Source organism: Oncorhynchus tshawytscha, linkage group LG16 (assembly GCF_018296145.1).
Source record: "Oncorhynchus tshawytscha isolate Ot180627B linkage group LG16, Otsh_v2.0, whole genome shotgun sequence".
Classification (NCBI taxonomy): domain Eukaryota; kingdom Metazoa; phylum Chordata; class Actinopteri; order Salmoniformes; family Salmonidae; genus Oncorhynchus; species Oncorhynchus tshawytscha.
Window position 1 is genome coordinate 25684376 of NC_056444.1, and position 23253 is coordinate 25707628.

The 23253-nt window shown below is 41.8% G+C and overlaps 1 protein-coding gene across 1 annotated transcript; it reads left to right on the forward strand.

The window, feature by feature from the left end:
• The first annotated feature begins 488 nt into the window (after positions 1–488).
• Positions 489–22998, forward strand: LOC112216520 (cyclic nucleotide-gated cation channel beta-3-like). The gene is made up of 16 exons (XM_042299897.1): positions 489–547; positions 1512–1672; positions 1936–2238; positions 2535–2743; positions 3163–3213; positions 3396–3482; positions 3760–3824; positions 5780–5902; positions 6662–6803; positions 13697–13856; positions 14242–14339; positions 17361–17444; positions 21042–21160; positions 21473–21625; positions 21923–22067; positions 22236–22998. The coding sequence occupies exons 1-16, from the start codon at positions 489–491 to the stop codon at positions 22260–22262; spliced, it is 1986 nt and encodes a 661-aa protein (XP_042155831.1). The 3' UTR covers positions 22263–22998.
• Positions 22999–23253: the final 255 nt, after the last annotated feature.

The window sequence follows — 23253 nt, forward strand, 5'->3', positions numbered from 1 at the left end:
GACGGGATTTGTTGTAATTCATGACCGAGAACATTTGTTCACACACATATGTGGACCTGAATGAAACAAGCCTCCTTAGGGCGTGTTTCATTCAGTGAGCCATAGCACTGGTCTATTGTTGCTGTTTTGTACTTCTACTCCAAAACACTGTCACGTTGGATGTCGATGAGCTCCAATTGTGTGTCTGGTGGTGCTTTCTCACTGTCGAAAGACAGGGGGCATGAAACAAGCTTCAATCTTGGTGAAGTCTGAGAAACGGCGGGAAAACTCAGCATGCAGGTCGATCAAAGTGCTACTGTATGTCTCAGTGCGGCCCTGCGATGTGGGCTGTTCAGTACGGCCAGTATTGGAAAATGAGCAAGAGACCGGCTGCTCATTTGTCTGGAGAACTACAGAAGCATCGAATGCTTTCACGTTGGAATACAGTTCATGCACAAAAACACAATTTGCCTTGCAGTTTCACATTTAGATTGTTCAGATGCCCAAATATGTCCACGCCGAAAGCAAAGTCGCCCAGCCAGTCTGTGTCTTTCAACTCGGACAAGTTGTCAGGAACATACCCATCTCCTCTGTTGAATCTTGTTGTGTTCATACAAATATTTACACATTTTAAGTTTGCTGAAAATAAATGCAGTTGACAGTGAGAGGACGTTTTATATATATATATATTCTTTAGAATATTTCTTCCACTTTGACAGAGTATTTTGTGTAAATCATTGACAAAAAAATTACTTAAATCCATTTTAATTCCACCTTGTAACACAACAAAATGTGGAAAATGTCAAGGGGTGTGAATACTTTCTGAAGTCACTGTAATTTAGAATGTTTACAAAAATAAAGCAATTTCATTGTTCTCATATTACTCTGTAGAGGACTGACCTATTCAAAGCTTCATCCGACGTATCACCATACTGTACATCTGCCTGTAGTTATTGAAATCAACCTGCAGGGGGTATGTTTGTTGTTATATAGTGGCGGGAGACAACTGCAGGCAAGGTTCTGACAGATTGGTGGCAAGGACACACACAGGAAACACCCACATCAAACCACACCCCCAAGGCAACTCATGGTAGGCACAGATTGAACAATGAGATCAGTTAATAACATCTTTTGCTTCTGTCATGGCCATCAGCATTTCTTGAGGAGCAAGCCAAAAAAACGAGGCCAAATCAGCAGGTGCAGTTCCCTTTTAAAGCATGGGTGTAATGTGGTGTTTTTTCCAGCAGAGGGAACACTTTATTCGTTTATAGTGTTTCACCAACATATACAGTTGAAATTGAGCAAAACTGAGATAATGTCTGAGGTCCCAGATCTGTTTGTGCTCTGGCATGAGTTGGCACAAAATGACTGCCACTCAAAACAACAACTTGAGACAGTGTTGACACAGTTAACTCCCTGAAAGAGCTGTAATTTTTAAATAATTCTGCAATAAGGGCAATGTAATCGGGGTCTTATTCTGTGAATCAGTAATGGTGAAACACACTGTCAAGTGATTTTATTTTCCTTTCCAGAGAAGAAGTTCCCCCTCCTCCACCACCTCCTATAGTGGTAAATAGGTACTCTGATGATCAGCTCCGGGTCATAGTGAAGAGGATGAGAGAGAGAACAGAAATATACAGAGAGAAGCTCATAGACCCACACGCATCCTCACCTGAATTCAGCCCTCCAGTCAGTAAGTTTCCACACTCAAGGTGGTCATAAGAAATCAAGTGGATTCATTGGGAGTCATAAGGGATTCATAAGAGTCATAAGGGATTCAAATACACAGAGGATACACATATTTAGTTTGTTCTTTATTTAGTTGTACCCTGATAACCTGTTAGATATTTGACACAAAACGGTGCTGAAGCTATCTGACTCCTTAGCTATATTTGTTGACTATGGGCTATCATAGGATGTAACTTTATAATGTTTGAATCCTTTATTCTACTCAAGCTCCCATTTATCGAAAAAAGGATTATGAAATATTAATGAACGAGAGGCTAATAAAAGAAGAGCAAGATAGGATAAAGAAAGAAGGGGAAGACTTAAAAAAGAAAGAGGCGGCAGAGAAGAAAAAGCAGGAGATGGCGGAGAAGAAAGCGGCAGAGCAAAAAGCGAAAGATGAAGCAAAAGCATCGGAGCCTGTGGTCAAACCAACCGTCGGCCAGGAAGTTGCCGCCTTCCTTGACAGGAGGCTAAAACCTATCGAGGATGCGATGGACTCAGTGCTGCCATCCACCATAGATCCATTCTCAGGTACGTACCTTTTGCCAACTCTGCTGCTGCTCTGGTAAACTGTTAAGCAACACCTACTGAAATTGTTTTGGAAATAATTGGCCATGCAATACGATGATGTATTGCATTTATGTTACTTTTCACTGTTTAATGCAGTAATAGTAAAGAGTTTGGATTCGGGCCTTGCAACTACCGTAGCTTTTTACATTGATTCATTATGTATCTCACTCTGTCCCCCTCTCTTGTTCTCTCTCTCCCTCCCTCCTGTCTCTCTCTCTCTCTCCTCATACGTTCTCCCTTTCCTCCTCTCTCTGTAGATCGCGCGTACATCGCGTGGCTCACTCTGGTGACTCTGGCCTTCAACTACAACACCTGGTTCATGACGGCTCGTCTGTGTTTCCCCTACCACACCCCGGAGTGGATCCCTTACTGGATAACCATGGACCTTGTGGCTGATTTCATCTATCTCATTGACTCAATCTTCTTCCAGGCCCGCAAGCAGTTCGTCAAAGGAGGGGACGTCATTGTAAGTCCCTCAGCTCTCCCTCTTTCTCCAGAGGAAGTAGGGCTCCTACTGTCCTTAAACTATGAGGGCATTTTGTGAGTGTTACAGTTTGAACACTTGTGAAGAATTAAATATGAAAAATAAAATGGCCAAGATGACAATTCCAGCTCAATTTAAGCATACCTGCATTGCATACGTTTTGCAGCAGGGTATAAATGTCAGTCTTCTCCCGTAGTCCAATGACATCTCATAATTATATGTTAATACGGTGTTTAGAAAGACCAGATAGACTTCCCCTTCACAGGTAGACCCTTTCAGTGTTCCGGTATTCAAAATGAGACTTGTGTGCAGTGGACTGGCAGTAGTTGCGTAAACAGGTATTCTACATTAACATTGCTAAGGTAGATGTGATTTCATCTTTTTAATGTTCTGTCTTTCAGAAAGACAGGATTATAACCAAAGCGTACTACAGAAACTCTGAGAGATTTAAGGTACTTCAAATATGTAATTGTTTGTTATATAAACTGCAGATCATTTTTGATCAGATCATGGCTTTAACACAAACATCTAACATTTATGTATTTGATTAAAAAACGTCTTTTTTTTCTGTATGTCTTCAAGGCAGGGGCTTCAGAGTTACCACCTACTGTAACTTATTTGTCTCTTTTCTCAGATGGACATGATAGCAATGGCACCCATAGACTTGCTATGCTTCCATTTCGGGTACAAATCCATCTTCAGATTCAATCGAATGATAAAGGTACAGCATTGTCTGTTATGGTCATCTTTATGCAAACTCATCTAATGCTGAAACAAGCATGACTCAACTGTTAACACTGATTCTACTGTTTTATGTTTGCTACTTTTTGATTTTATTTGACAATTTAACTATTTAAAATGCTTAAAATGTACAACCCCGCAACAGATACATATACCAAATCCATTCGAGGATAAAACACAATAACGTAAAAAGACTTTCACTGCGGTCCTCTTTTTTTATGCTACTTTTGGGGTGTTGATTTTGAGGTCTTCTTTAGGTGGACACATTCTTTGAGTTCAGTGATCGTCTGGAGAGCCTCATGTCCAAGGCCTACATTTGGAGGTGTGTCACTAACCTTACAACTTAAGTATGCCTATGTTTTGCCTAGAATCAATCCTTTATACTGTACCAACTCCAAATATGATGAAATCCGACATGACTGTCAATCAAACAACCAATCAATCAAATACAGTACATTTCTATATTCATTTTTACAGCAACATTTACAGTACCAGTCAAAAGTTTGGACACAACTACTCATTCAAGGGTTTATCTTTGTCTTTACTATTTTCTACATTGTAAAATAATAGTGAAGACATCAAAACTATGAAATAACACATATGGAATCATGTAGTAACCAAAAAAGTGTTAAAACAAATCAAAATATATTTTATATTTGAGGTTCTTCAAAGTAGACACCCTTTGCCTTGATGGCAGCTCTGCACACTCTTGGAATTCTCTCAACCAGCATCATGAGGTAGTCACCTGGAATGCATTTCAATTAACATGTGTGGCTCTTCAAGTGCAATCGCAAAAACCATCAAGCGCTATGATGAAACTGGCTCTCATGACAACCGCCATAGGAAAGGAAGACCCAGAGTTACCTCTACTACAGAGGATAAGTTCATTAGAGTTAACTGCACCTCAGATTGCAGCCCAAATAAATGCTTCAGAGTTCAAGTAACAGACACATCTCAACATCCACTGTTCAGAGGAGACTGCGTGAATCAGGCCTTCATGGTCGAATTACCAAGAAACACATGCAATGGACATTAGACTGGTGGAAATCTGTCCCTTGGTCTGATGAGTTCAACTTTTTGGTTCCAACTGCCGTGTATTTTTGAGACGCAGAGTTGGTGAATGGATGATCTCCGCATGTGTGGTTCTCACCGTGAAGCATGGAGGAGGAGGTGTGATGGTGTGGGGGTGCTTTGCTGGTGACACTGTCAGTGATTTATTTAGAATTCAAAGCACACTTAACCAGCATGGCTTCCACAGGATTCTGCAGCGATACACCATCGCATCTGGTTTGCGCTTAGTGGGATTATCATTTGTTTTTCAACAGGACAAGGACCCAACACACCTCCAGGCTGTGTAAGGGCTATTTTTCCAAGAAGGAGAGTGATGGAGTGCTGCATCAGCTGACCTGGCCTCCACAATCACCCAACCTCGACCCAATTGAGATGGTTTGGGATGAGTTGGACCGCGGAGTGAAGGAAAAGCAGTCAACAACTGCTCAGCATATGTGGGTACTCCTTCAAGACAGTTGGAAAAACATTCCTCATGAAGCTGGTTGAGAGAATGCCTAGAGTGTGCAAAGCTGTCATCAAGGCAAAGGGAAAAACTAAAATATAACATACACTACCGTTCAAAAGTTTGGGGTCACTTAGAAATGTCCTTGTTTTTGAAAGAAAAGCATTTTTTTGTCCATTCAAAATTGATCAGAAATACAGTGTAGACATTGTTAAAGTTGTAATCAGCACAACAGTTTTCAGCTGTGCTAACATTATTTATTTATTAATGATCAATAAGCCTTTTAAAATGATCAACTTGGATTAGCTAACAACATGCCGTTGGAACAAAGGAGTGATGGTTGCTGATAATGGGCCTCTGTACACCTATATAGATATTTCATTAAAAATCAGCCGCTTCCAGCTACAGTACAATAGTCATTTACAACATTAACAATGTCTACACTGTATTTCTGATCAATTTGATGTTATTTAAAATAGACAGAAAATTTTCTTTTCTTTCAAAAACAAGAAAATAACATATTTTCTTTCAAAAACATTTCTAAGTGACCTCAAACTGTTGAATGGTGGTGTATATTTTCATTTGTTTAACCCTATTTTGGTTACTACATGATACCATACGTGTTCATAGTTGAAGTCTTCACTGTTATTCTACAATGTAAAAATAGTAAAAATAAAGAAAAACCCTTGAATGAGTAGGTGTGTTCTAACTTTTGACTAGTACTGTATCTTGAAGTGCTATACCCTTGCTTGCTGTGTTACAAGAGTGGTCCGCACCATTGGCTACCTGCTCTTCATGCTCCACCTCAACGCCTGCGCCTACTACGTGGCCTCGGCCTACCAGGGCATCGGCAAGACCACATGGGTCTACACTGGCAAAGGCAGCGCGTATGTACATTACACCAACTCAATTGTATATCTCCCGTTGTCAGTGCACACTTATGCAGAGCTCAAGTTATTGTTCAATTTTAGTTACTGCATGACCGTATCTCCTGTATAACATTAGTCATTTGCAACTTGTTCATTTGTCATGTACTTGTGCACTGTATATCCATGTCAATATTGTAAGGAAGTACTGTTCTAAAGCCATGCATGTTACATGTATTTGATTATATATATAAATCATTTAGACATACAGGACTATTTATACATTTTTTCTCTATTTGGACTGCCTTATGTGTTTTTTTTTAGTTACCTGAGCAGTTTCTTCTATGCGGAGAAATCCCTGCTGATGATCGCAGAGTTGCCATTTCCCGACACCTTATTCGGACAGTTGTTTCAGATGGCCAACTATTTTTTCGGCGCCTTCTTTTTGTCCATCTTTCTTGGCCAGGTAGTCCTCTAAGTGTGCTTGATTTTTGTCACATTTTTGTATTTTATTTTGTTTTGGTGTTTGACAATTTCCTTTTTTCTACAATTCTTGATTTTGTTTGGTGCAGTTTTTCTCTTCAAAAAAATGATTTTCCCCCCAAAACAATTTGAACACTTTTCCCATCTCAGGTCATAACCTTTGATCCAGTGCCAGGGAGGTCAAAAACACACAACCAAATGACCTAGCTACTGCGGAGCAAAGAGACTAGCACCCCTCCTAATGCCACCCTCTCTCCACACACAGATACCTGTCTAATACCCCACTCCTCTCTACAGGTACTTGCGTTGTTACTATTACGCAGTCCGCAGTCTGATCAACATCGGTGGTCTTCCAGAGCCCCACACAGTCTTTGAGATTACCTTTCAGTTGTCAAACTTTTTCGTGGGTGTCTTCGTGTTCTCCAGTTTGATTGGACAGGTAACAGGAAGATACATAGTCAGATAGATCTCTCATTGGCTTTCCCATCTAGGATCTAGAGCTCCTATTAACATAATCAAAGCCCGCCATTACCCCCATTCATCTGGAAACCTTAACCTTAGCAGTGTTTCTTACATCACAACCTAGTCTCTGTCTTTGTCATAGCCATAGCATAGATGTCGTAGAGAATAACTGGGTGGGCGGTTCTCTTTCAATTATTAGTTTCAATATCTCACATGTGGAATTTACCTGAATCTCAACAGCAGGTTTTTCAGTTCTCATCTTCTGTGTTGGGTGACTTTACCGAAAGGAATGTTTTCGCTTCGGGTAAGAATTTGCTTTTCTACTTTTTCTTCCCTTTGTCTCCTGTGGTACACGGCAAGCTACTGAGACTTGGTTAGCTTAGCTGCAAGGCTTAGCTAACCTGGCTAGCTCGCTGCAAGTCTAGCTAGCTTTTTTTAGGTCGAGAGACATGCTTTTGTTCGTCGCAAGTCCAACAAAGCGCTAGCTTCCTTTGGCTAACATTGTGCTAACTAGCTAAGTTACTAGCACATGAGGCGAATGGTAGCTACGTTCACATTGTTAAATGATTAGCTTTCTCCGGCTAGTACTGTGCTAACTAGCCAGGCTATTAGCCCACGTGGTGAACGTTAGTTTAGTTTCACTTTATCCTCGGATTAGCTGTTTTTTTGGCACCATGGAGCCTGCCAGGCCCGGCCACTGCCACAGCACATCTATGTCCATGCAGTTTAACCATATCATGCTGTCTGCCTGGGTCGTGAACCCATGCGGGTGGCAGTGCAGAGAGGGACTGGAACGACGGGAGGAAACTCCCCTCTCAAACTGTTCCAGGCAAGCAACTCCTCTCATCCATCCCAGCTTGTGTGACGGAAGCCAAACGTAACCGACAAGTTCCAAACCTGACTTTTTGCCAACCGGTGGTCGAGCCCTCACTGGTTAACCACCTCAACCCCAGTGCCTCGTCACTGAAAGGCACTTCCTTCTGTGGTAAGATGGACAAATTTTTCACATTTATCTGCCAAAAAGTTTACGTGTTCTGTACAAGCATTGAAAGTTTTTCCTTACTGCTTGCCTACCAATCCGATATGATGCTGGAGATGCATAATCTTTTAGCAAGTCTAACCCAGACTTTTGGGATGAGATCTGTGTCGTCACAGACCTCTACCTCAAATCCTCCAGAGGCACCATTCAAGGCTGTGGCTGTGCCATGAGCCTTGCAGTGGTGGGGTGGAGAGCCTTGTGGCTCAACTTGTCCAGCCTGTTGGACAAAGCGAAAGCACATTTCCTTGACCCTCCTGTCAAGCCATCCCACAGACCTGGGAACTGTGGCTACCCGGCCTACGCTCCCCGAGCCAAGGCTTCATGGCAGGGAGAGGGCAATTAGCTGAATCCCCCAGCAACGCAGCAGAGACCGAACCCACAATTCCGGTTCGGGGTTGACAGTGGGGAAAATCAAGGACCCACCCAGCTGATTTTTCTCTATATGGGGGAAGTGGTACACCCCCTGCAGCAGAGAGGGGCAGCCAGCAGTTCACCTCTGTGCTCCTGGAACCCATGTCCTTGCATTCGCTCTCAAGGAAGACGAGGGGAATCCACTCTACCTCTGAATGCCCTCTCTGACATGACTCCCACCCCCCCTCGACTCTTGTTCAAGCAGCTGGGGCAGGACAACAAATTGGCAGTCGTGACCAACCACTGTCCCTATGTTCCATTGTGTCAACACTGCCCTTGTCAATAAAAAAGTATCTGCTGTATCCAGGTGTCATACCAAGGACACAGAGCAAAAATTGTGAGAATCTACTGATCTGTGGGCTACTCGTCACAAGAGCAGGGAACTGGCGCGCAGCCCTGGGTCTGGTCCATGGTGACAAAGGGGTACAGACTGCAGTGTCAACTGAGATGAGACACTGGAAAGTTGATAATTATAACAATTAAAATGCTAATCCTTTGCACATGAACGCTCACTGATTCGGGAACAATTGCAATCAATATATATATTTACGTTCAGTGTGTCGTCAGGATCTCTGTTGAAAAGTTTGTTTCTGTTGGAGAGTTTGTCCGCTCTCTCTCTCTCTGTCGTGGTTAGAATGGATAGTTCAGAGTGACATTCAATCATGTCGTTATAGAATAGATGTTTCGGCGGTTGTCGGTCTTCGCGTTCAATGATACCGAATTCCTAGCTGCAGACTAGTAATTAATATCAAATACTTGTTCTTATTCTGTCAGTATCGATAGATAGTCTAAGAGTTTAACCACGTGGTATAGTTAAAAGATTCAGCCATCTACTCAAACCTTAGGTTTATGGTCTCCTCTCAAACCTTGGCCCTCTCGTTATTGAGGTAAGCTGGCCTGCAACCTTTGTCCTCTCGTAAATTGAGAGAAACATGGTCTGTTGAGAAATTCTCAAGGTGGGGGTTTTATTCGGAAGAGCAGAAAGGGGCCTGTCCCATAACTGTGCTCATGGGCGGTCCTCTGATTTAGTTCAACTCCAAAGGGAATTTGAGTTTCCTTCATTAAACAGTCCAAAATCATATTACACAATTTCACAAACAGTATCATCCTCACTCATTCATCTTATACAACAATTAGATGTAAGCCTCATATCTGAGGCTATTGTTTAAACAGCGTTATGGTAATGTAGTCGTATTGTCTCCCATGAGTTTCACAAAATTGTACCAAACGGACCAGTTCGTAGCTGGATTCTTCGCCGATCTTTTATACCTTCTCCAGAACATAAATGTTGTTCGGACCTCAAGTTCTGTGAGGTGGAAGAAATTATTTTGTTCTCTCTATGAAAACTCACTCTCTCTCTATACTGTGGCCATGAGGAGATAATCTCCTCCAGGAATTTACAACCTGAGGTCGCAGCAGCCTAAGTGTAGGAGACAGAGAGAGGGGGATTGTGCTCGCTGTACCCGAAGAGGGCAGTGCCATGACAGCAGTTTGCTATGAGACCACCCGTTTTCAACTGCATTTTGGAATCAGTGGTGATTGGCGACTCAGCATGAATACTAGAGCAGGAAATCTCCTGTATATTAAGCAAAGAGGCTATCAGGGCAATATCAGCGGCAGAGAGCCACCTCGGCTTCTACTCCCAGTACTTCCTGCTTCCCAAAAAAGGTGGAGGGGTAAACCACATTCTGGACCTACGGGGCCTCAACAGCTATCTGAAAATGTTCACGTTCCCATATGTTTACATTCAACATTCTGTCTTGGTTCACATCAGTCGACCTGTAGGACACTTATTTTCACATAAGCATCCTGCCAGCACACAGGAGGTGTGCCTACAAGTAGCTCCATAAACATTCAGCAAATGTATAGAGGCGGCTCAGTCAGAGTGAGGGAAGAAGGCTCATCCCTCATCTTGGTAGCCCCTCGATGGCCAGGCAAGCTTCGGGTAGCGGAGATCATTCTCCTGCTGTACGACGAGCCCTGGCAACTCCCGTTATGCAGGGATCTTTTGACCCAAGCAAACTGAGAGATTTTCCACCCTCACCCAGACACCATGGCCCGCTGCGCCTGGCCTGTGACAGGTTAAATTTGGATGCGACAGGCCTGCAGCTTGGAGTCATTGAGACTATCCAGAGTGCCAGGGCCCCTTCTACATGACAAGTGGTGCCTTTTTGAGAAGTGGTGTGACCAAAAACAGATCATTCCTTACCAATTCTCTGTATCTAAGGTTTTATGCTTTTTTGCAGTACCTTATTGACAGTGGGAAGGCATTCCCCACTGTTAAGGTTTATCTAGCTGCTATCGCGGCCTGTCATATAGGCTTTAACAATAACAGTGGGAAAACACCGCTCGTTATTGTTTCATGAAGGGGCAGTCAACTTACCTCCAGTATCAAAGCCTTTGCTTCGTCTTTTGGCTATTTCACGGCAGCCTTTTGAGCCGCGGGAAAGCGTTGAGATGAGGCATCTCTCCTTAGGACCGCTTTACTGGTCGCCTTTATGTCCGCAAAGTGAGTGAGTGAGCTGCATGCACTATCAGCTCACTATTCTTGTCTACAGTCTGCCCCAGGCTTTTCCAAGGTTTCTTTGTTGCCCAACCTCGTCTTTATGCCTAAGGTCAGCGACCTTGGCTTTCCACCCGCCACCCTTCACTTCTACGGAAGAAGAGCATATCCATCATTTCTGTCCAGTACGTGCATTACGTGTATACTTGAATAGAACAAGAGCTTTGCACAAAAGCGACCAACTCTTTGTGTCCTGGGCACCTCCTTGCAAGGAGGCCCCTCTCTTGTCAACGGTTATCACATTGGATTGTGGAAGCTATTATATTGGCCTAAAATAGCAAGGGCTTACAGCCTGCAGAGAGTCTGAGGGCTCACTCCAGAGGTATGTTTACCTCTTGGGAACTGTTCAAGGCATCTTTTTACAGGAGATTTGCGATGTGGCTTGTTGGGTATCCCCTCATAATTTTATGAGGTTCTACCAGTTAGACATCATTGTACCTTCTTTGGCGCATATTGTCCTCAGTGTCGTGGCCTTTGAGGGTTGATACGTTGAGACTACCTGGCTTTGGAGAGGATGCTTGCGATACGGGAGTTGGCCAAAATCCAACATGTGAGATATGTGGGATTTTTGAAAGAGAACTCAAGGTTACTTTCATAACCCCGGTTCTCTAATATTATGAGTGAGATATCTCACTGCATTCCCCTACTCGCAAGAGTGTGAGGAAGTTCGGAAGGCTTGAAAATGACTAGAGGGCGGGTGAGTTGCTCCTTATTGTGAGGGGAGGGGCTCACCTCATTTGCCACTCGACCTGTCTATCTCCAACAAATGTGTGCAATTGGTTCTTTGAGCTTCTGAGATTCAGGTCAATCCCATATGTGAGATATCTCACTCATTATATCAGAGAACTGGGGTTATGAAAGTAACTCAGTTTCCTGGATACAGATTAAGCCTAGTCCTTGACTAAAAAGCATCTCACTGGAGAATCGCTGTTGAAGGTGCTGTTTAGTCCACGATTAGACTCAACCTGTTTAAGTGAACAAAAGAAGATGTTTGATGATAGCGTTATTTCCCTGGCCCATAGCCACCTCAGTCTCCGGACTCTGATCTATCCAGACGGAAATAGATATAAACTCAGCAAAAAAAGAAATGTCCTCTCACTGTCAACTACTTTAATTTTCAGCAAACTTAACATGTGTAAATATTTGTATGAACATAACAAGATTCAACAACTGAGACATAAACTGAACAAGTTCCACAGACATGTGACTAACATAAATGGTATAATGTGTCCCTGGACAAAGGGGGAGTCAAAATCAAAAGTAACGGTCAGTATCTGGTGTGGCCACCAGCTACATTTAGTACTGCAGTGCATCTCCTCCTCATGGACTGCACCAGATTGCCAGTTCTTGTTACCCCACTTTTCCACCAAGGCACCTGCAAGTTCCCGGACATTTCTAGCCCTCACTCTCCGATCCAACAGGTCCCAGACGTGCTCAATGGGATTGAGATCCGGGCTCGTCGCTGGCCATGGCAGAACACTGATATTCTTGTCTTGCAGGAAATCACACACAGAACGAGCAGTATCGCTGGTGGCATTGTCATGCTGGAGGGTCATGTAAGGATGAGCCTGCAGGAAGGGTACCACATGAGGGAGGAGGATGTCTTGCCTGTAACGCACAGCATTGAGATTGCCTGCAATGACAACAAGCTCAGTCCGATGATGCTGTGACACACCGCCCCAGACCATGACAGACCCTCCACCTCCAAATCGATCCCGCTCCAGAGTACAGGCCTCGGTGTAACGCTCATTCCTTTGACGATGAACGCGAATCCGACCATCACCCCTGGTGAAACAAAATCACGACTCGTCAGTGAAGGGCACTTTTTGCCAGTCCTGTCTGGTCCAGCAATGGTGGGTTTGTGACCATAGGTAACGTTGTTGCCGGTGATGTCTGGTGAGGACCTGCCTTACAACAAGCCTACAAGCCCTCAGTCCAGCCTTTCTCAGCCTATTGAGGACAGTCTGAGCACTGATGGAGGGATTGTGCATTGCTGGTGTAACTCGTGCAGTTGTTATTGCCATCCTGTAAATGTCCGGCAGGTGTGATGTTCGAATGTACCGATCCTGTGCAGGTGTTGTTACACGTGGCCTGCCACTGCGAGGACGATCAGCTGTCCGTCCTGTCTCCCTGTAGTGCTGTCTTAGGCATCTCACAGTACGGACATTGCAATTTATTGCCCTGGCCACTGCAGTCCTCATGCCTCCTTGCAGCATGCCTAAGGCACGTTCACGCAGATGAGCAGGGACCCTGGGCATTTTTCTTTTGGTGTTTTTCAGTCAGTAGAAAGGCCTCTTTAGTGTCCTAAGTTCTCATAACTGTGACCTTAATTGCCTACTGTCTGTAAGCTGTTGTGTCTTAACAACCTTTCCACAGGTGCATGTTCATTAATTGTTTAAGGTTCATTGAACAAGCATGGGAAACAGTGTTAAACCCTTTACAATTAAGATCTGTGAAGTTATTTGGATTTTTACAAATTATCTTTGAAAAACAGGGTCCTGAAAAAGGGACGTTTCTTTTTTTGCTGAGTTTAGTAGATTATAAACCTGTAGAAATGCAGGTAAGTAGTCAGGTGGTGGATTGGTAATGAATCAAATATGATTTTATCCTACTGACCAGCCTCATTGACCTATATCTAGCTTGGAATTCCTGTGACATGTTTATTTGATATATTGTAAATATCACTTATTACATTTGTTACAAGTTGGTGTGTGCGCGCGGGGGTGGGGGTTTCTAAAAAAAAATATTTACATGTAATTTTGCTGACAACCAACTTGTGACAACCAACAAATGGACCTATGAATATAAGTTGAACTTGAGCTCAGTTGACTTATGTGTCTAATATGATCCATTCCAGATGAGAGATGTCATTGGGGCAGCCACCACAGGCCAGACCTACTTTCGTTCCTCCATGGACGACACTGTGTATTATATGGTGTCAAATAACATCCCCAAACTGTGCCAGAACAGAATACGCACCTGGTACAACTACACCTGGGACGCCCAGGGCATGCTGGGTAAGGAAACTCTCAGGTAGCGTCTCAAGTGGCACTCTATTCCCTATTTGAGACACAACCTCAATATTTTACTTCAAGCATTAAAGGTAGACTCTACAAAACGACGTTGCCAGGAGCAACACCAGAAACAGTGAGATGAGCGAGATGCAACACGGTTTGCTTCACACGGTGTACAGCGTGGTATAACAATGGAGAAGTTGAGCCTCCCACTTCAACACTCTTAGTTGTTCCAGAAATTGACCCACTATGCTGTTTACTTTCTGCATCTACATCATATCACCGAGTCTACCTTTAACAGAGGCTCAGGTCTAAGTGAATACGAGTTCTGTTCGATAAGACATCCGTAATTTCCTGTGTATTTATGGTTCTTCTTGCCTGCCTATAGATGAGTCTGAGCTGCTGGAGCAGATGCCTCTCGTCATGAGGACAGCCATTGCTGTTGACATCAACCTGGCTACCTTCCAGAAAATTGATCTATTTAAGGTACACACGAAAGCATGTATGCAAGCACACTAGTGGTGCGTGAGTCCGCTATGTGATAAAGTGAAAATCTGAGGCCCTAACCCGACACTAACCTGCTAATATAGAACATGCGCTATAGGCTACAGTCAGAGACTGCGGAATGATTTTTTGAAAGGGGGTGCAGGATTGTTTTGGTCCTGATTTAGATATGTTTCTGTTTATAATTTCCAATATTTTTTGTAGGCTATTTGTTAGTCAACTTGTCTATAGTTAGATACATGTAGCTTTTCTTTTGACCTTATATGTTGCCCTAGAAGACTAAATAAACCCTTGCTCACCAGAATAATATCAATAATCGATACAATGAATGATTCAATCCAGTTGACATCGATAAAGTTCTCTCTGTCATCTCTGCTTCTTTCGCGGAGCAAAGACGTTTAGGGACCTGCGATATAATGCAATACATTTTATTACTGGAAATATTTGCTGTGCAAATTTTCCAAATTACAAATATTTGACCAGTTGTAAGGACATAGAAAGATGTGAAAACGACCCAACATGTTTCTGGTAATATTTCAGGTTGGATTGGATGCATATTTTATGTGGTTGAAATACTATCAGCTTTTATGATGCTGATAAAGATAGCACCTCTACAGACAGTATCTAACTGCGAGTTCACATTCCCTCAAGATGGTGCGAGCAATCCCGTATCCGGGAGCGTAATCATAGCCTCAAGCTCATTACCATAACGCAACGTTTCCTATTCATGAAAATCGCAAATGAAATGAAATAAATATATTGAAACACAAGCTTAGCCTTTTGTTAACAACACTGTCATCTCAAATTTTCAAAATATGCTTTAACCAAAGCTACACAAGCATTTGTGTAAGAGTATTGATAGCCTAGCTTAGCATTAAGCCTAGCATTCAGCAGGCAACATTTTCACAAAAACAAGAAAAGCATTCAAATAAAATCATTTACCTTTGAAGAACTTCGGATGTTTTCAATGACGAGACTCTCAGTTAGATAGCAAATGTTCATTTTTTCCAAAAAGATTGTTTGTGTAAGAGAAATAGCTCCGTTTTGTTCATCACGTTTGGCTAAGAAAAAAAATGAAAATGCAGTCAACACACCGCCAAATTTCTTCCAAATGATCTCCATAATATCGACAGAAACATGGCAAACGTTGTTTAGAATCATTCCTCAAGGTGTTTTTCAGAATTCTATTCGATGAAAAATCATTCCTGGCAGCTGGTTTCTCATCCGAGGCAAACGGAAAAATACTGCAGCTGGAGATTACGCAATAATTGCAACGGAGGACACCAAGCGACCACCTGGTAAATGTAGTCTCTTATGGTCAATCTTCCAATGATATGCCTACAAATACGTCACAATGCTGCAGACACCTTGGGGAAAACGTGGAAAAGGTAAGCTGACTCATAGCTCCTCCACAGCCATATAAGGAGTCATTGCCATGAGGCGGTTTCAAAAAATGCGGCACTTCCTGATTGTATTTTTATCTGGGTTTTTTCTGTAACATCAGTTCTGTGGCACTCACAGACAATATCTTTGCAGTTTTGGAAACGTCAGAGTGTTTTCTTTCCAAAGTTGTCAATTATATGCATAGTCGAGCATCTTTTCGTGACAAAATATCTTGTTTAAAACGGGAACGTTTTTCATCCAAAAATTAAAATAGCGCCCCCTATATCCATCGCTGGATTCAAACGTGCAACATTTGGAATCCGAGGCAAATACTTACGCCCATCTGCCATCCCCAATGCCCTAGCAAAACCCGGAACCTACTTGAACATAACAGCTCTCGCTGTTGCCCCTAGTGGCCGGTATCCATGTCATCTCCTGACATACTCCGAAATGGATGTACGTCGAATACTGACTTGTATCACTGATGACCTGGCTGATTTTAAGTCCCCATCTTGTTATTGTCGATTTTAGATAGCACCTCACAATCATCACAAATAACATAGCAAGCACTTCTATCATCCTCTTTTACCACTTCACCAAATCTTTCCCAAACATAACTTTTTGGCCCTCTCTTCTCTTTGTTTTCAACACTCCATTTTGCAGCTTTTCACTTATTGAATTAAACTATGACATTTTCGTTTTTGCCTCTGTGGATTGATATGTATTTTTTCTGCCTGTTCCCAAAAGCATTGGGCGTGTAGTGTATTTGGCTCATGTACAGTACAGTTAGGCCTTAGAACGAGCGCCTCATGTCCACCAGATACATCATACACTTTGCATTCAGTTGGAAGTCATTCATTGTCAATGGAGTAGTCTGCAACGCTATGTTAGGGGTGCCGCGGTGCTATGTTAGGGGTGCCGTGGTGCGTTCTGTGTACCACGTGTTCAATATTTTCAGCTCATTTGTTGCTTTACCATGCGGTGGTACAAACAGAAGTGCAAACACAGACTCCAACCAGCTAGCTTTTAGCAAGATGTAAAGCAAAGCACATAGGTCAAGTACTGAAAATGCGGGCCAGCAAAACAAACAAAATGCATCTGGTGGACATCAAGCATTAGGCTTACACACTAATGCCAGATAGCCTATATTAATTAAAGGAAAACCTAAATGTAGCCTATAGACATAAATTGCACAAGAATTATACATTTATGGATTTTTTAAGGTATTGTTTTCTCTTTATTCAAACCGCCCACCCGCAACCCACCCGCCCTTCATCCATACAATATTTCATGACCCTAAACCCGTGCATCACTAACACGCACACACACACACACACTTACAAAAAAGCACAGACAAACATTACTTAAAGGAAAACTCCACCCAAAAACTATATTTCGGTATTTGTTTCATTAGGCCATTGTTGATATAGGCCCCAAATATTTTGCATGTCAGCGATCAAATTTTCGATCAAGATATATAACTTTCAAAGTACAGAAATACAGCCAGTATGATGCATTTTGCATCATATCTTGAATTTTCCTTTAATCAACCTCACAGAAATGTGTACATGTAATACCTTGTGATGCTTTAGTCTATGATGTTGAATTGTATTTCCTCAGGGTTGTGATAACCAGATGTTGGTAGACATGTTGCTGAGGCTTAAGTCTATTATATATCTACCTGGGGACTTTGTGGTGCAGAAGGTGAGTTTGTGTGTGAGTGTGTTTTATTGACTACCTTCTCTATCTGCTGCTGCTGAAGCACTTCCTTGACCGTGTCAAACATAATCCTGTCATCGCTGGAGGTGAAATTACGTAGAGAGAGAGAGAGAGAGATAAAAAAAGGGGGGGTGATAGAGAGAGAGAGACGCAGTCATGGAATTAGCTGTTTCATGTAGTCTATAAAGGAACTGTTAAATGTGGTCAGCTCACACTATTTCGGGTAATATTGGTAAAGACATGCAGTATACTCAGCTTTTTAAAATCATCTATATGTGTGTATATTTGGTTCCCCATAGGGAGATAATGTTAAAGAGATGTACAGTGCCTTCAGAAAGTATTCATACCCCTTGATTTATTCCACTATTATTGCACACAGAGTGAATCCATGCAACTTACTATGTGACAATTGTCATAACTCTCCTGTGACGATCTGAAGGATCGGGTTACAGGGGGGTCCGCTCTACAGCATGCTCTCTCTCATAGAGGGGGAGAGCGGAAAGTAGACTGTTTTATGGTCGGTCATAAAATACGCTGTCCCTATGCTCTGTAGTGTTCGAGGTTGGAATGTAAGCTATGGAACACAGAGAGACCCTTGGACATCAAAAGATTGAATAATGATGTTTCTATTTTTGAGAATGTGGGAATGGTCCGTGGACACTTAAGGGACAGTCATGTCGAGTGTGTTTCATTTGGTGACCTAATGAAGGACAGGAAACACACAACTGTATCTCTTTAAGTGTACAGTCCCCATGTTGAAATGGCTACACTTCTACAGGCCACATAGACCATACAGCTGTAGATTTGGCTACACGGCTGGAAATGGTTCAACTCTGAGACTATCGATCACTATAGAATTTAATAGACGTGTATAATTACTAGTGTGAAACGAGAAATTACAGTTGAAGTCGGACGTTTACATACACTTAGGTTGGAGTCATTATAACTCGTTTTTCAACCACTCCACACATTTCTTGTTAACAAACTATAGTTTTGGCAAATCGGTGAGGACAGCTACTTTGTGCATGACACAAGTAATTTTCCCAACAATTGTTTACAGACAGACTATTTCACTTATAATTGACTGTATCACAATTCCAGTGGGTCAGAAGTTTACATACACTAAGTTGACTGTGCCTTGAAACAGCTTGGAACATTCCAGAAAATGATATCATGGCTTTAGAACCTTCTGATAGGCTAATTGACATCATTTGAGTCAATTGGAGGTGTACCTGTGGATGTATTTCAAGGCCTAACTTCAAACTCAGTGCCTCTTTACTTGACATAATGGGAAAATCGAAAGAAATCAGCCAAGACCTCAGAAAAAAAATTGTAGACCTACCTTCAAGCAATTTCCAAATGCCTGAAGGTACCACGTTCATCTGTACAAACAATAGTACGCAAGTATAAACACCATGGGACCACGCAGCCGCCATACCGCTCAGGAAGGAGACTCGTTCTGTCTCCTAGAGATGAACGTACTTTGGTGCGAAAAATGCTTATCAATTCCAGAACAACAGCAAAGGACCTTGTGAAGATACTGGAGGAAACAGGTACAAAAGTATCTATATCCACAGTAAAACGAGTCTTGAAAGGGCACTCAGCAAGGAAGAAGCCACAGCTCCAAAACTGCCATAAAAAAGCCAGACTACGGTTTGCAACTGCACATGGGGACAAAGATAGTACTTTTTGGAGAAATGTCCTCTGGTCTGATGAAACAAAAATAGAACTGTTTGGCCATAATGACCATCGTTATGTTTGTAGGAGAAAGGGGGATGCTTGCAAGCTGAAGAACACCATCCCAACCGTGAAGCACTGGGGTGGCAGCATCATGTTGTGGGGGTGCTTTGCTGCAGGAGGGACTGGTGCACTTCACAAAATAGATGGCATCATGAGGGACTAAAATTATGTGGATATATTGAAGTCTTCCCTAGCATACTTCCAAAGTTGTGGCAAAATGGCTTAAGGACAACAAAGTCAAGGTATTGGAGTGGCCATCACAAAGCCCTGACCTCAATCCTATAGAAAATGTGTGGGCAAAAAGCGTGAAAAAGCGTGTGCGAGCAAGGAGGCCTACAAACCTGACTCAGTTACACCAGCTCTGTCAGGAGGAATGGGCCAAAATTCACCCAACTTATTGTGGGAAGCTTGTGGGAGGCTACCTGAAAAGTTTGATCCAAGTTCAACAATTTAAAGGCAATGCTACCAAATACTAATTGACTGTATGTAAACGTCTGACCACTGGGAATGTGATGAAAGAAATAAATGCTCAAATAAATCATTCTCTCTACTCTTATCCTGAGATTTCACATTCTAAAAATAAAGTGGTGACCTACTGACCTAAGACATAGATTTTTTACTTGGATTAAATGTCAGGAATTGTGAAAAAACTGAGTTTAAATGTATTTGGCTAAGGTGTATGTAAACTTCCGACTTCAACTCTACGTAAGTCTAGTACGAGAATACTGACAACTGCGGAACTATCTATTCTATGCAACGAACACCGGTAGGCCTGACGTATCCATTATAACAGACACTATCCAGAGCTGCGGAGAAAGCTACAACCACAAAGAATATTGTGACTTCTGGGGAAGTTAACCAGAGACTCTCTGATGAACTGACTCTCCAGCAAACGGACCGGTGATTCCAACAGAGAAGACAGCAACGGCATACGGGCGTAAATATATACATTTCAATTATTCTCGAAAAAGCAGCCGTTCATGTGCAAAGGATTATAATTTCAATTAATATAATTATAGACTGTGTATAGTTAATCCATTTTGCCTTGCCCGCTCTTTCTCAGTCTCCACCCCTTTCCTTTGTCTACCAAGCCGTCATATCGGCTTCGTCCGCTAGAGACTTTGTCTTTGTATCATGTAGTAACCCAAATATATACCGTTTGTTTGTTATGTAATTCTGTGTGATTATTTAGTTAGTTAGTAAATAAATAATAAGCCAATTTGTATATCGCTGATTCATGATTTAGGCTAGGGTTCGTGCAGGTCTCCAAGGGTTTGCGACGTTCAGTGATGAGTACTGATGAGGTAATAATAATTAATTAACAGAAGACTGTAATTGATCAGATTTTAAAATATCTTAAGAGTTATATTCTGTAAATTATAACTCTGTAAATCACAATTTTCCATGGTGCCCCGCCTTCCTAGTTAATTAATGTTTGCATGATTATTTCAATCACGTAATAATTAAAACTAGAGAACTGATTTGATATAAATAAGTCTTCACATTTAATGATTGCCCAGACACAACACAATTTTACTCCTGGACTTATTTAGGCTTGTCATAACGAAGGGGTTGAATGCTTATTGACTCAAAGCCATTCAGCTTTTCATTTTTTATTAATTTGTTAAAAATTCCACTTTGACATTATGGGGGTATTGCCAGTGACACAAAATCTAAATGTAATCTATTTTAAATTCAGGCTGTAACACAACTAAATGTTGAAAAAGTCAAGGGGTGTGAATCATTTCTGAAGGCACTATACATCATGGGGTGTGAATACTTTCTGAAGGCACTGTACATCTATAGCATGACAGTTTTCTGTCTAACTATCTTATCCCGTAGGGAGATATTGGTAAAGAGATGTACATAATCAAGTCTGGAGCAGTACAGGTGGTTGGTGGACCAGATAACTCCATCGTGTTCGTTACACTGAAGGCCGGCTGTGTGTTTGGAGAAATCAGGTACAGAACAGAGCTCTCCTGTGAACATGAAACAATGGGCTGCATCTGAAATGGCACACTATTTCCTACAGTGCACTTTTTGACCAGGGCCCATATAATAAGGCTCTGTTAAAAAGTAATCCTCTATGCACTCTAATCAAAAGTAGTGCACTATCGGCCTCCCGAGTGGCGCAGTGGTTAAGGGCGCTGTACTGCAAGTTGTGCACTATGTAGGAAATAGGCTGCCATTTCGGAAGCAGACATGGTGTAGCCTACACCAAGATGCCTTGTTGTGAGTTTATATTATACAATTGGAGTGTTTTTCTTCAACAGTCTGTTGCAATCGTCTAAAGATGGCGGGAACAGGAGGACGGCTAATGTCAAAGCTCACGGCTTTGCTAACCTGTCCGTCCTGGAAAAGAAGGATCTCTTTGAAATTCTGGTCCACTACCCAATGGCTCAGAAGGTTCTGGCCAGGAAAGGAAAGTAAGCGAGGAGATTGGCTGTATTATTGGTACTGCATTGGATTAGTTCCTAGTTTTAATCGAAGATAATTAGTTAGTAGTAGTAGTCTCTTGTAGGGGAAACATTTAAAATGCTAAAGAATACTGCTTCCCTGCTAACCTTTATCAATACAAATATGTATTTGGATAATCCATCTATACGGTAATAGCTCATCAAACTCTATTTATAGTTTATTGAGCTATAGATGGACTATTCAAATAAAATGTTGTCATGTAATAGAGATATACCTGACTCCTTTTTGACTCATTATTTTCCAAGGAAACTGATGAAGGCTAAGGGTCCAGCTGCTGCTAAGGCTGTTGAAGATAAAAAGAAAGGACTGGCGCTGTTCGGACCCAAACCCCCCACTCCTAAAATGCTGCGTGTCTTTGGGGGCGGCAAAGGCTTTTTGGAGAGACTCAAGGTAAGAAACATCCCTTACTCTCACTTTGACCTGTTGTTAACAACAGGCGTGTACCGTATATGTTCAGTTTACAGTTGATAATGTACAAGGCAACTTTATAAATACTGTTAGTGGCTCGAGCTGGTTTGTAATCTACTGTACTGTGTTGTGGTTCTCTTTCTCTTGTAGCATGCCACTCAAAATCATAAAGATTGAGAATATCAAACTGCATCGTTTCTCATATGTATTACTTTTGTGGTGAATTTACAGTGCATTATTGTTCAATCCCCTCTTTACTCACAGCTGAATGAACAGTATGTGAGTGTGTGTACAGAACACCATTTTGAGGGATTCGTGTAAGAGGGGTACAACTACCCTCTCGCATACTATCCTTTAGAATTGTTTAATCTTTCAAAAACTTTATTAAGATGTGCAATAATTAAAGAAAAGATAAGTGGAAAAAACGAATATTTCTAGAAGTATTTTGATCATTTTCTTTTCATATCAATTATAAATTATATTTCAGGTTTAGAAACTGTTATTTTTTTGACCAATCACGATTTGTATTTGCCAATACACAACTCATGTAGTTTGTGGTGACAGTTATGGATGCAGTGCCAATCAAAGGATTTATTTTTCTGTGTAACGGGTGAGTAACAGTTTAGCTATGAAACAAGCTACTTAAGTGACATTTAATACGATCTGTCTGCTTTGTAAGATACACATTTACCTAAATAAATAAATTCTCATTTACTAACAACTGCATCAGTTCCATAGTATCATATTCTTCTTCACAATCTATTGTGTGTTGTGTTGAATAGTAGTTGAATGTGAAAGCAAGCCAACCATGGAGATCTCCAATAGTCCAATAATCCCCTTATCCAGGGTGGGACATTGTGAAGTCTTAGCTAGGAAAGGGGCGGGACATTGTGATGTTTAATTAAGTAAGTGCTCTCTCTGTATCTGTACCCAGCTTTAACACACAGTAGCCAGTGAAGCTAAGAATAACCCAAATACTATATTTACTTTAACATAGCTGAGTTTAGCCCCTACCTTGCTACTTTACTATTGTGTATTAAGAAATGTACCCGAATCTGGTGTTAAACCTATTTGAAGTTTGTTGATCAACCCTTGGACTTCTCTGATTTATCAATTAATTGATTTGAATTCATTGTCAATTATCCAAACCTACTGCCAAGATTTCTGC

Coding starts and splice junctions, on each gene's coding strand:
- LOC112216520 (XM_042299897.1), top strand. CDS start 489: ATGTCCACGCCGAAAGCAAAGTCGCCCAGCCAGTCTGTGTCTTTCAAC. Junction 2,744..3,162: donor TCAAAGGAGGGGACGTCATT/GTAAGTCCCTCA, acceptor TCTGTCTTTCAG/AAAGACAGGATTATAACCAA. Junction 21,626..21,922: donor GTTCTGGCCAGGAAAGGAAA/GTAAGCGAGGAG, acceptor TTATTTTCCAAG/GAAACTGATGAAGGCTAAGG.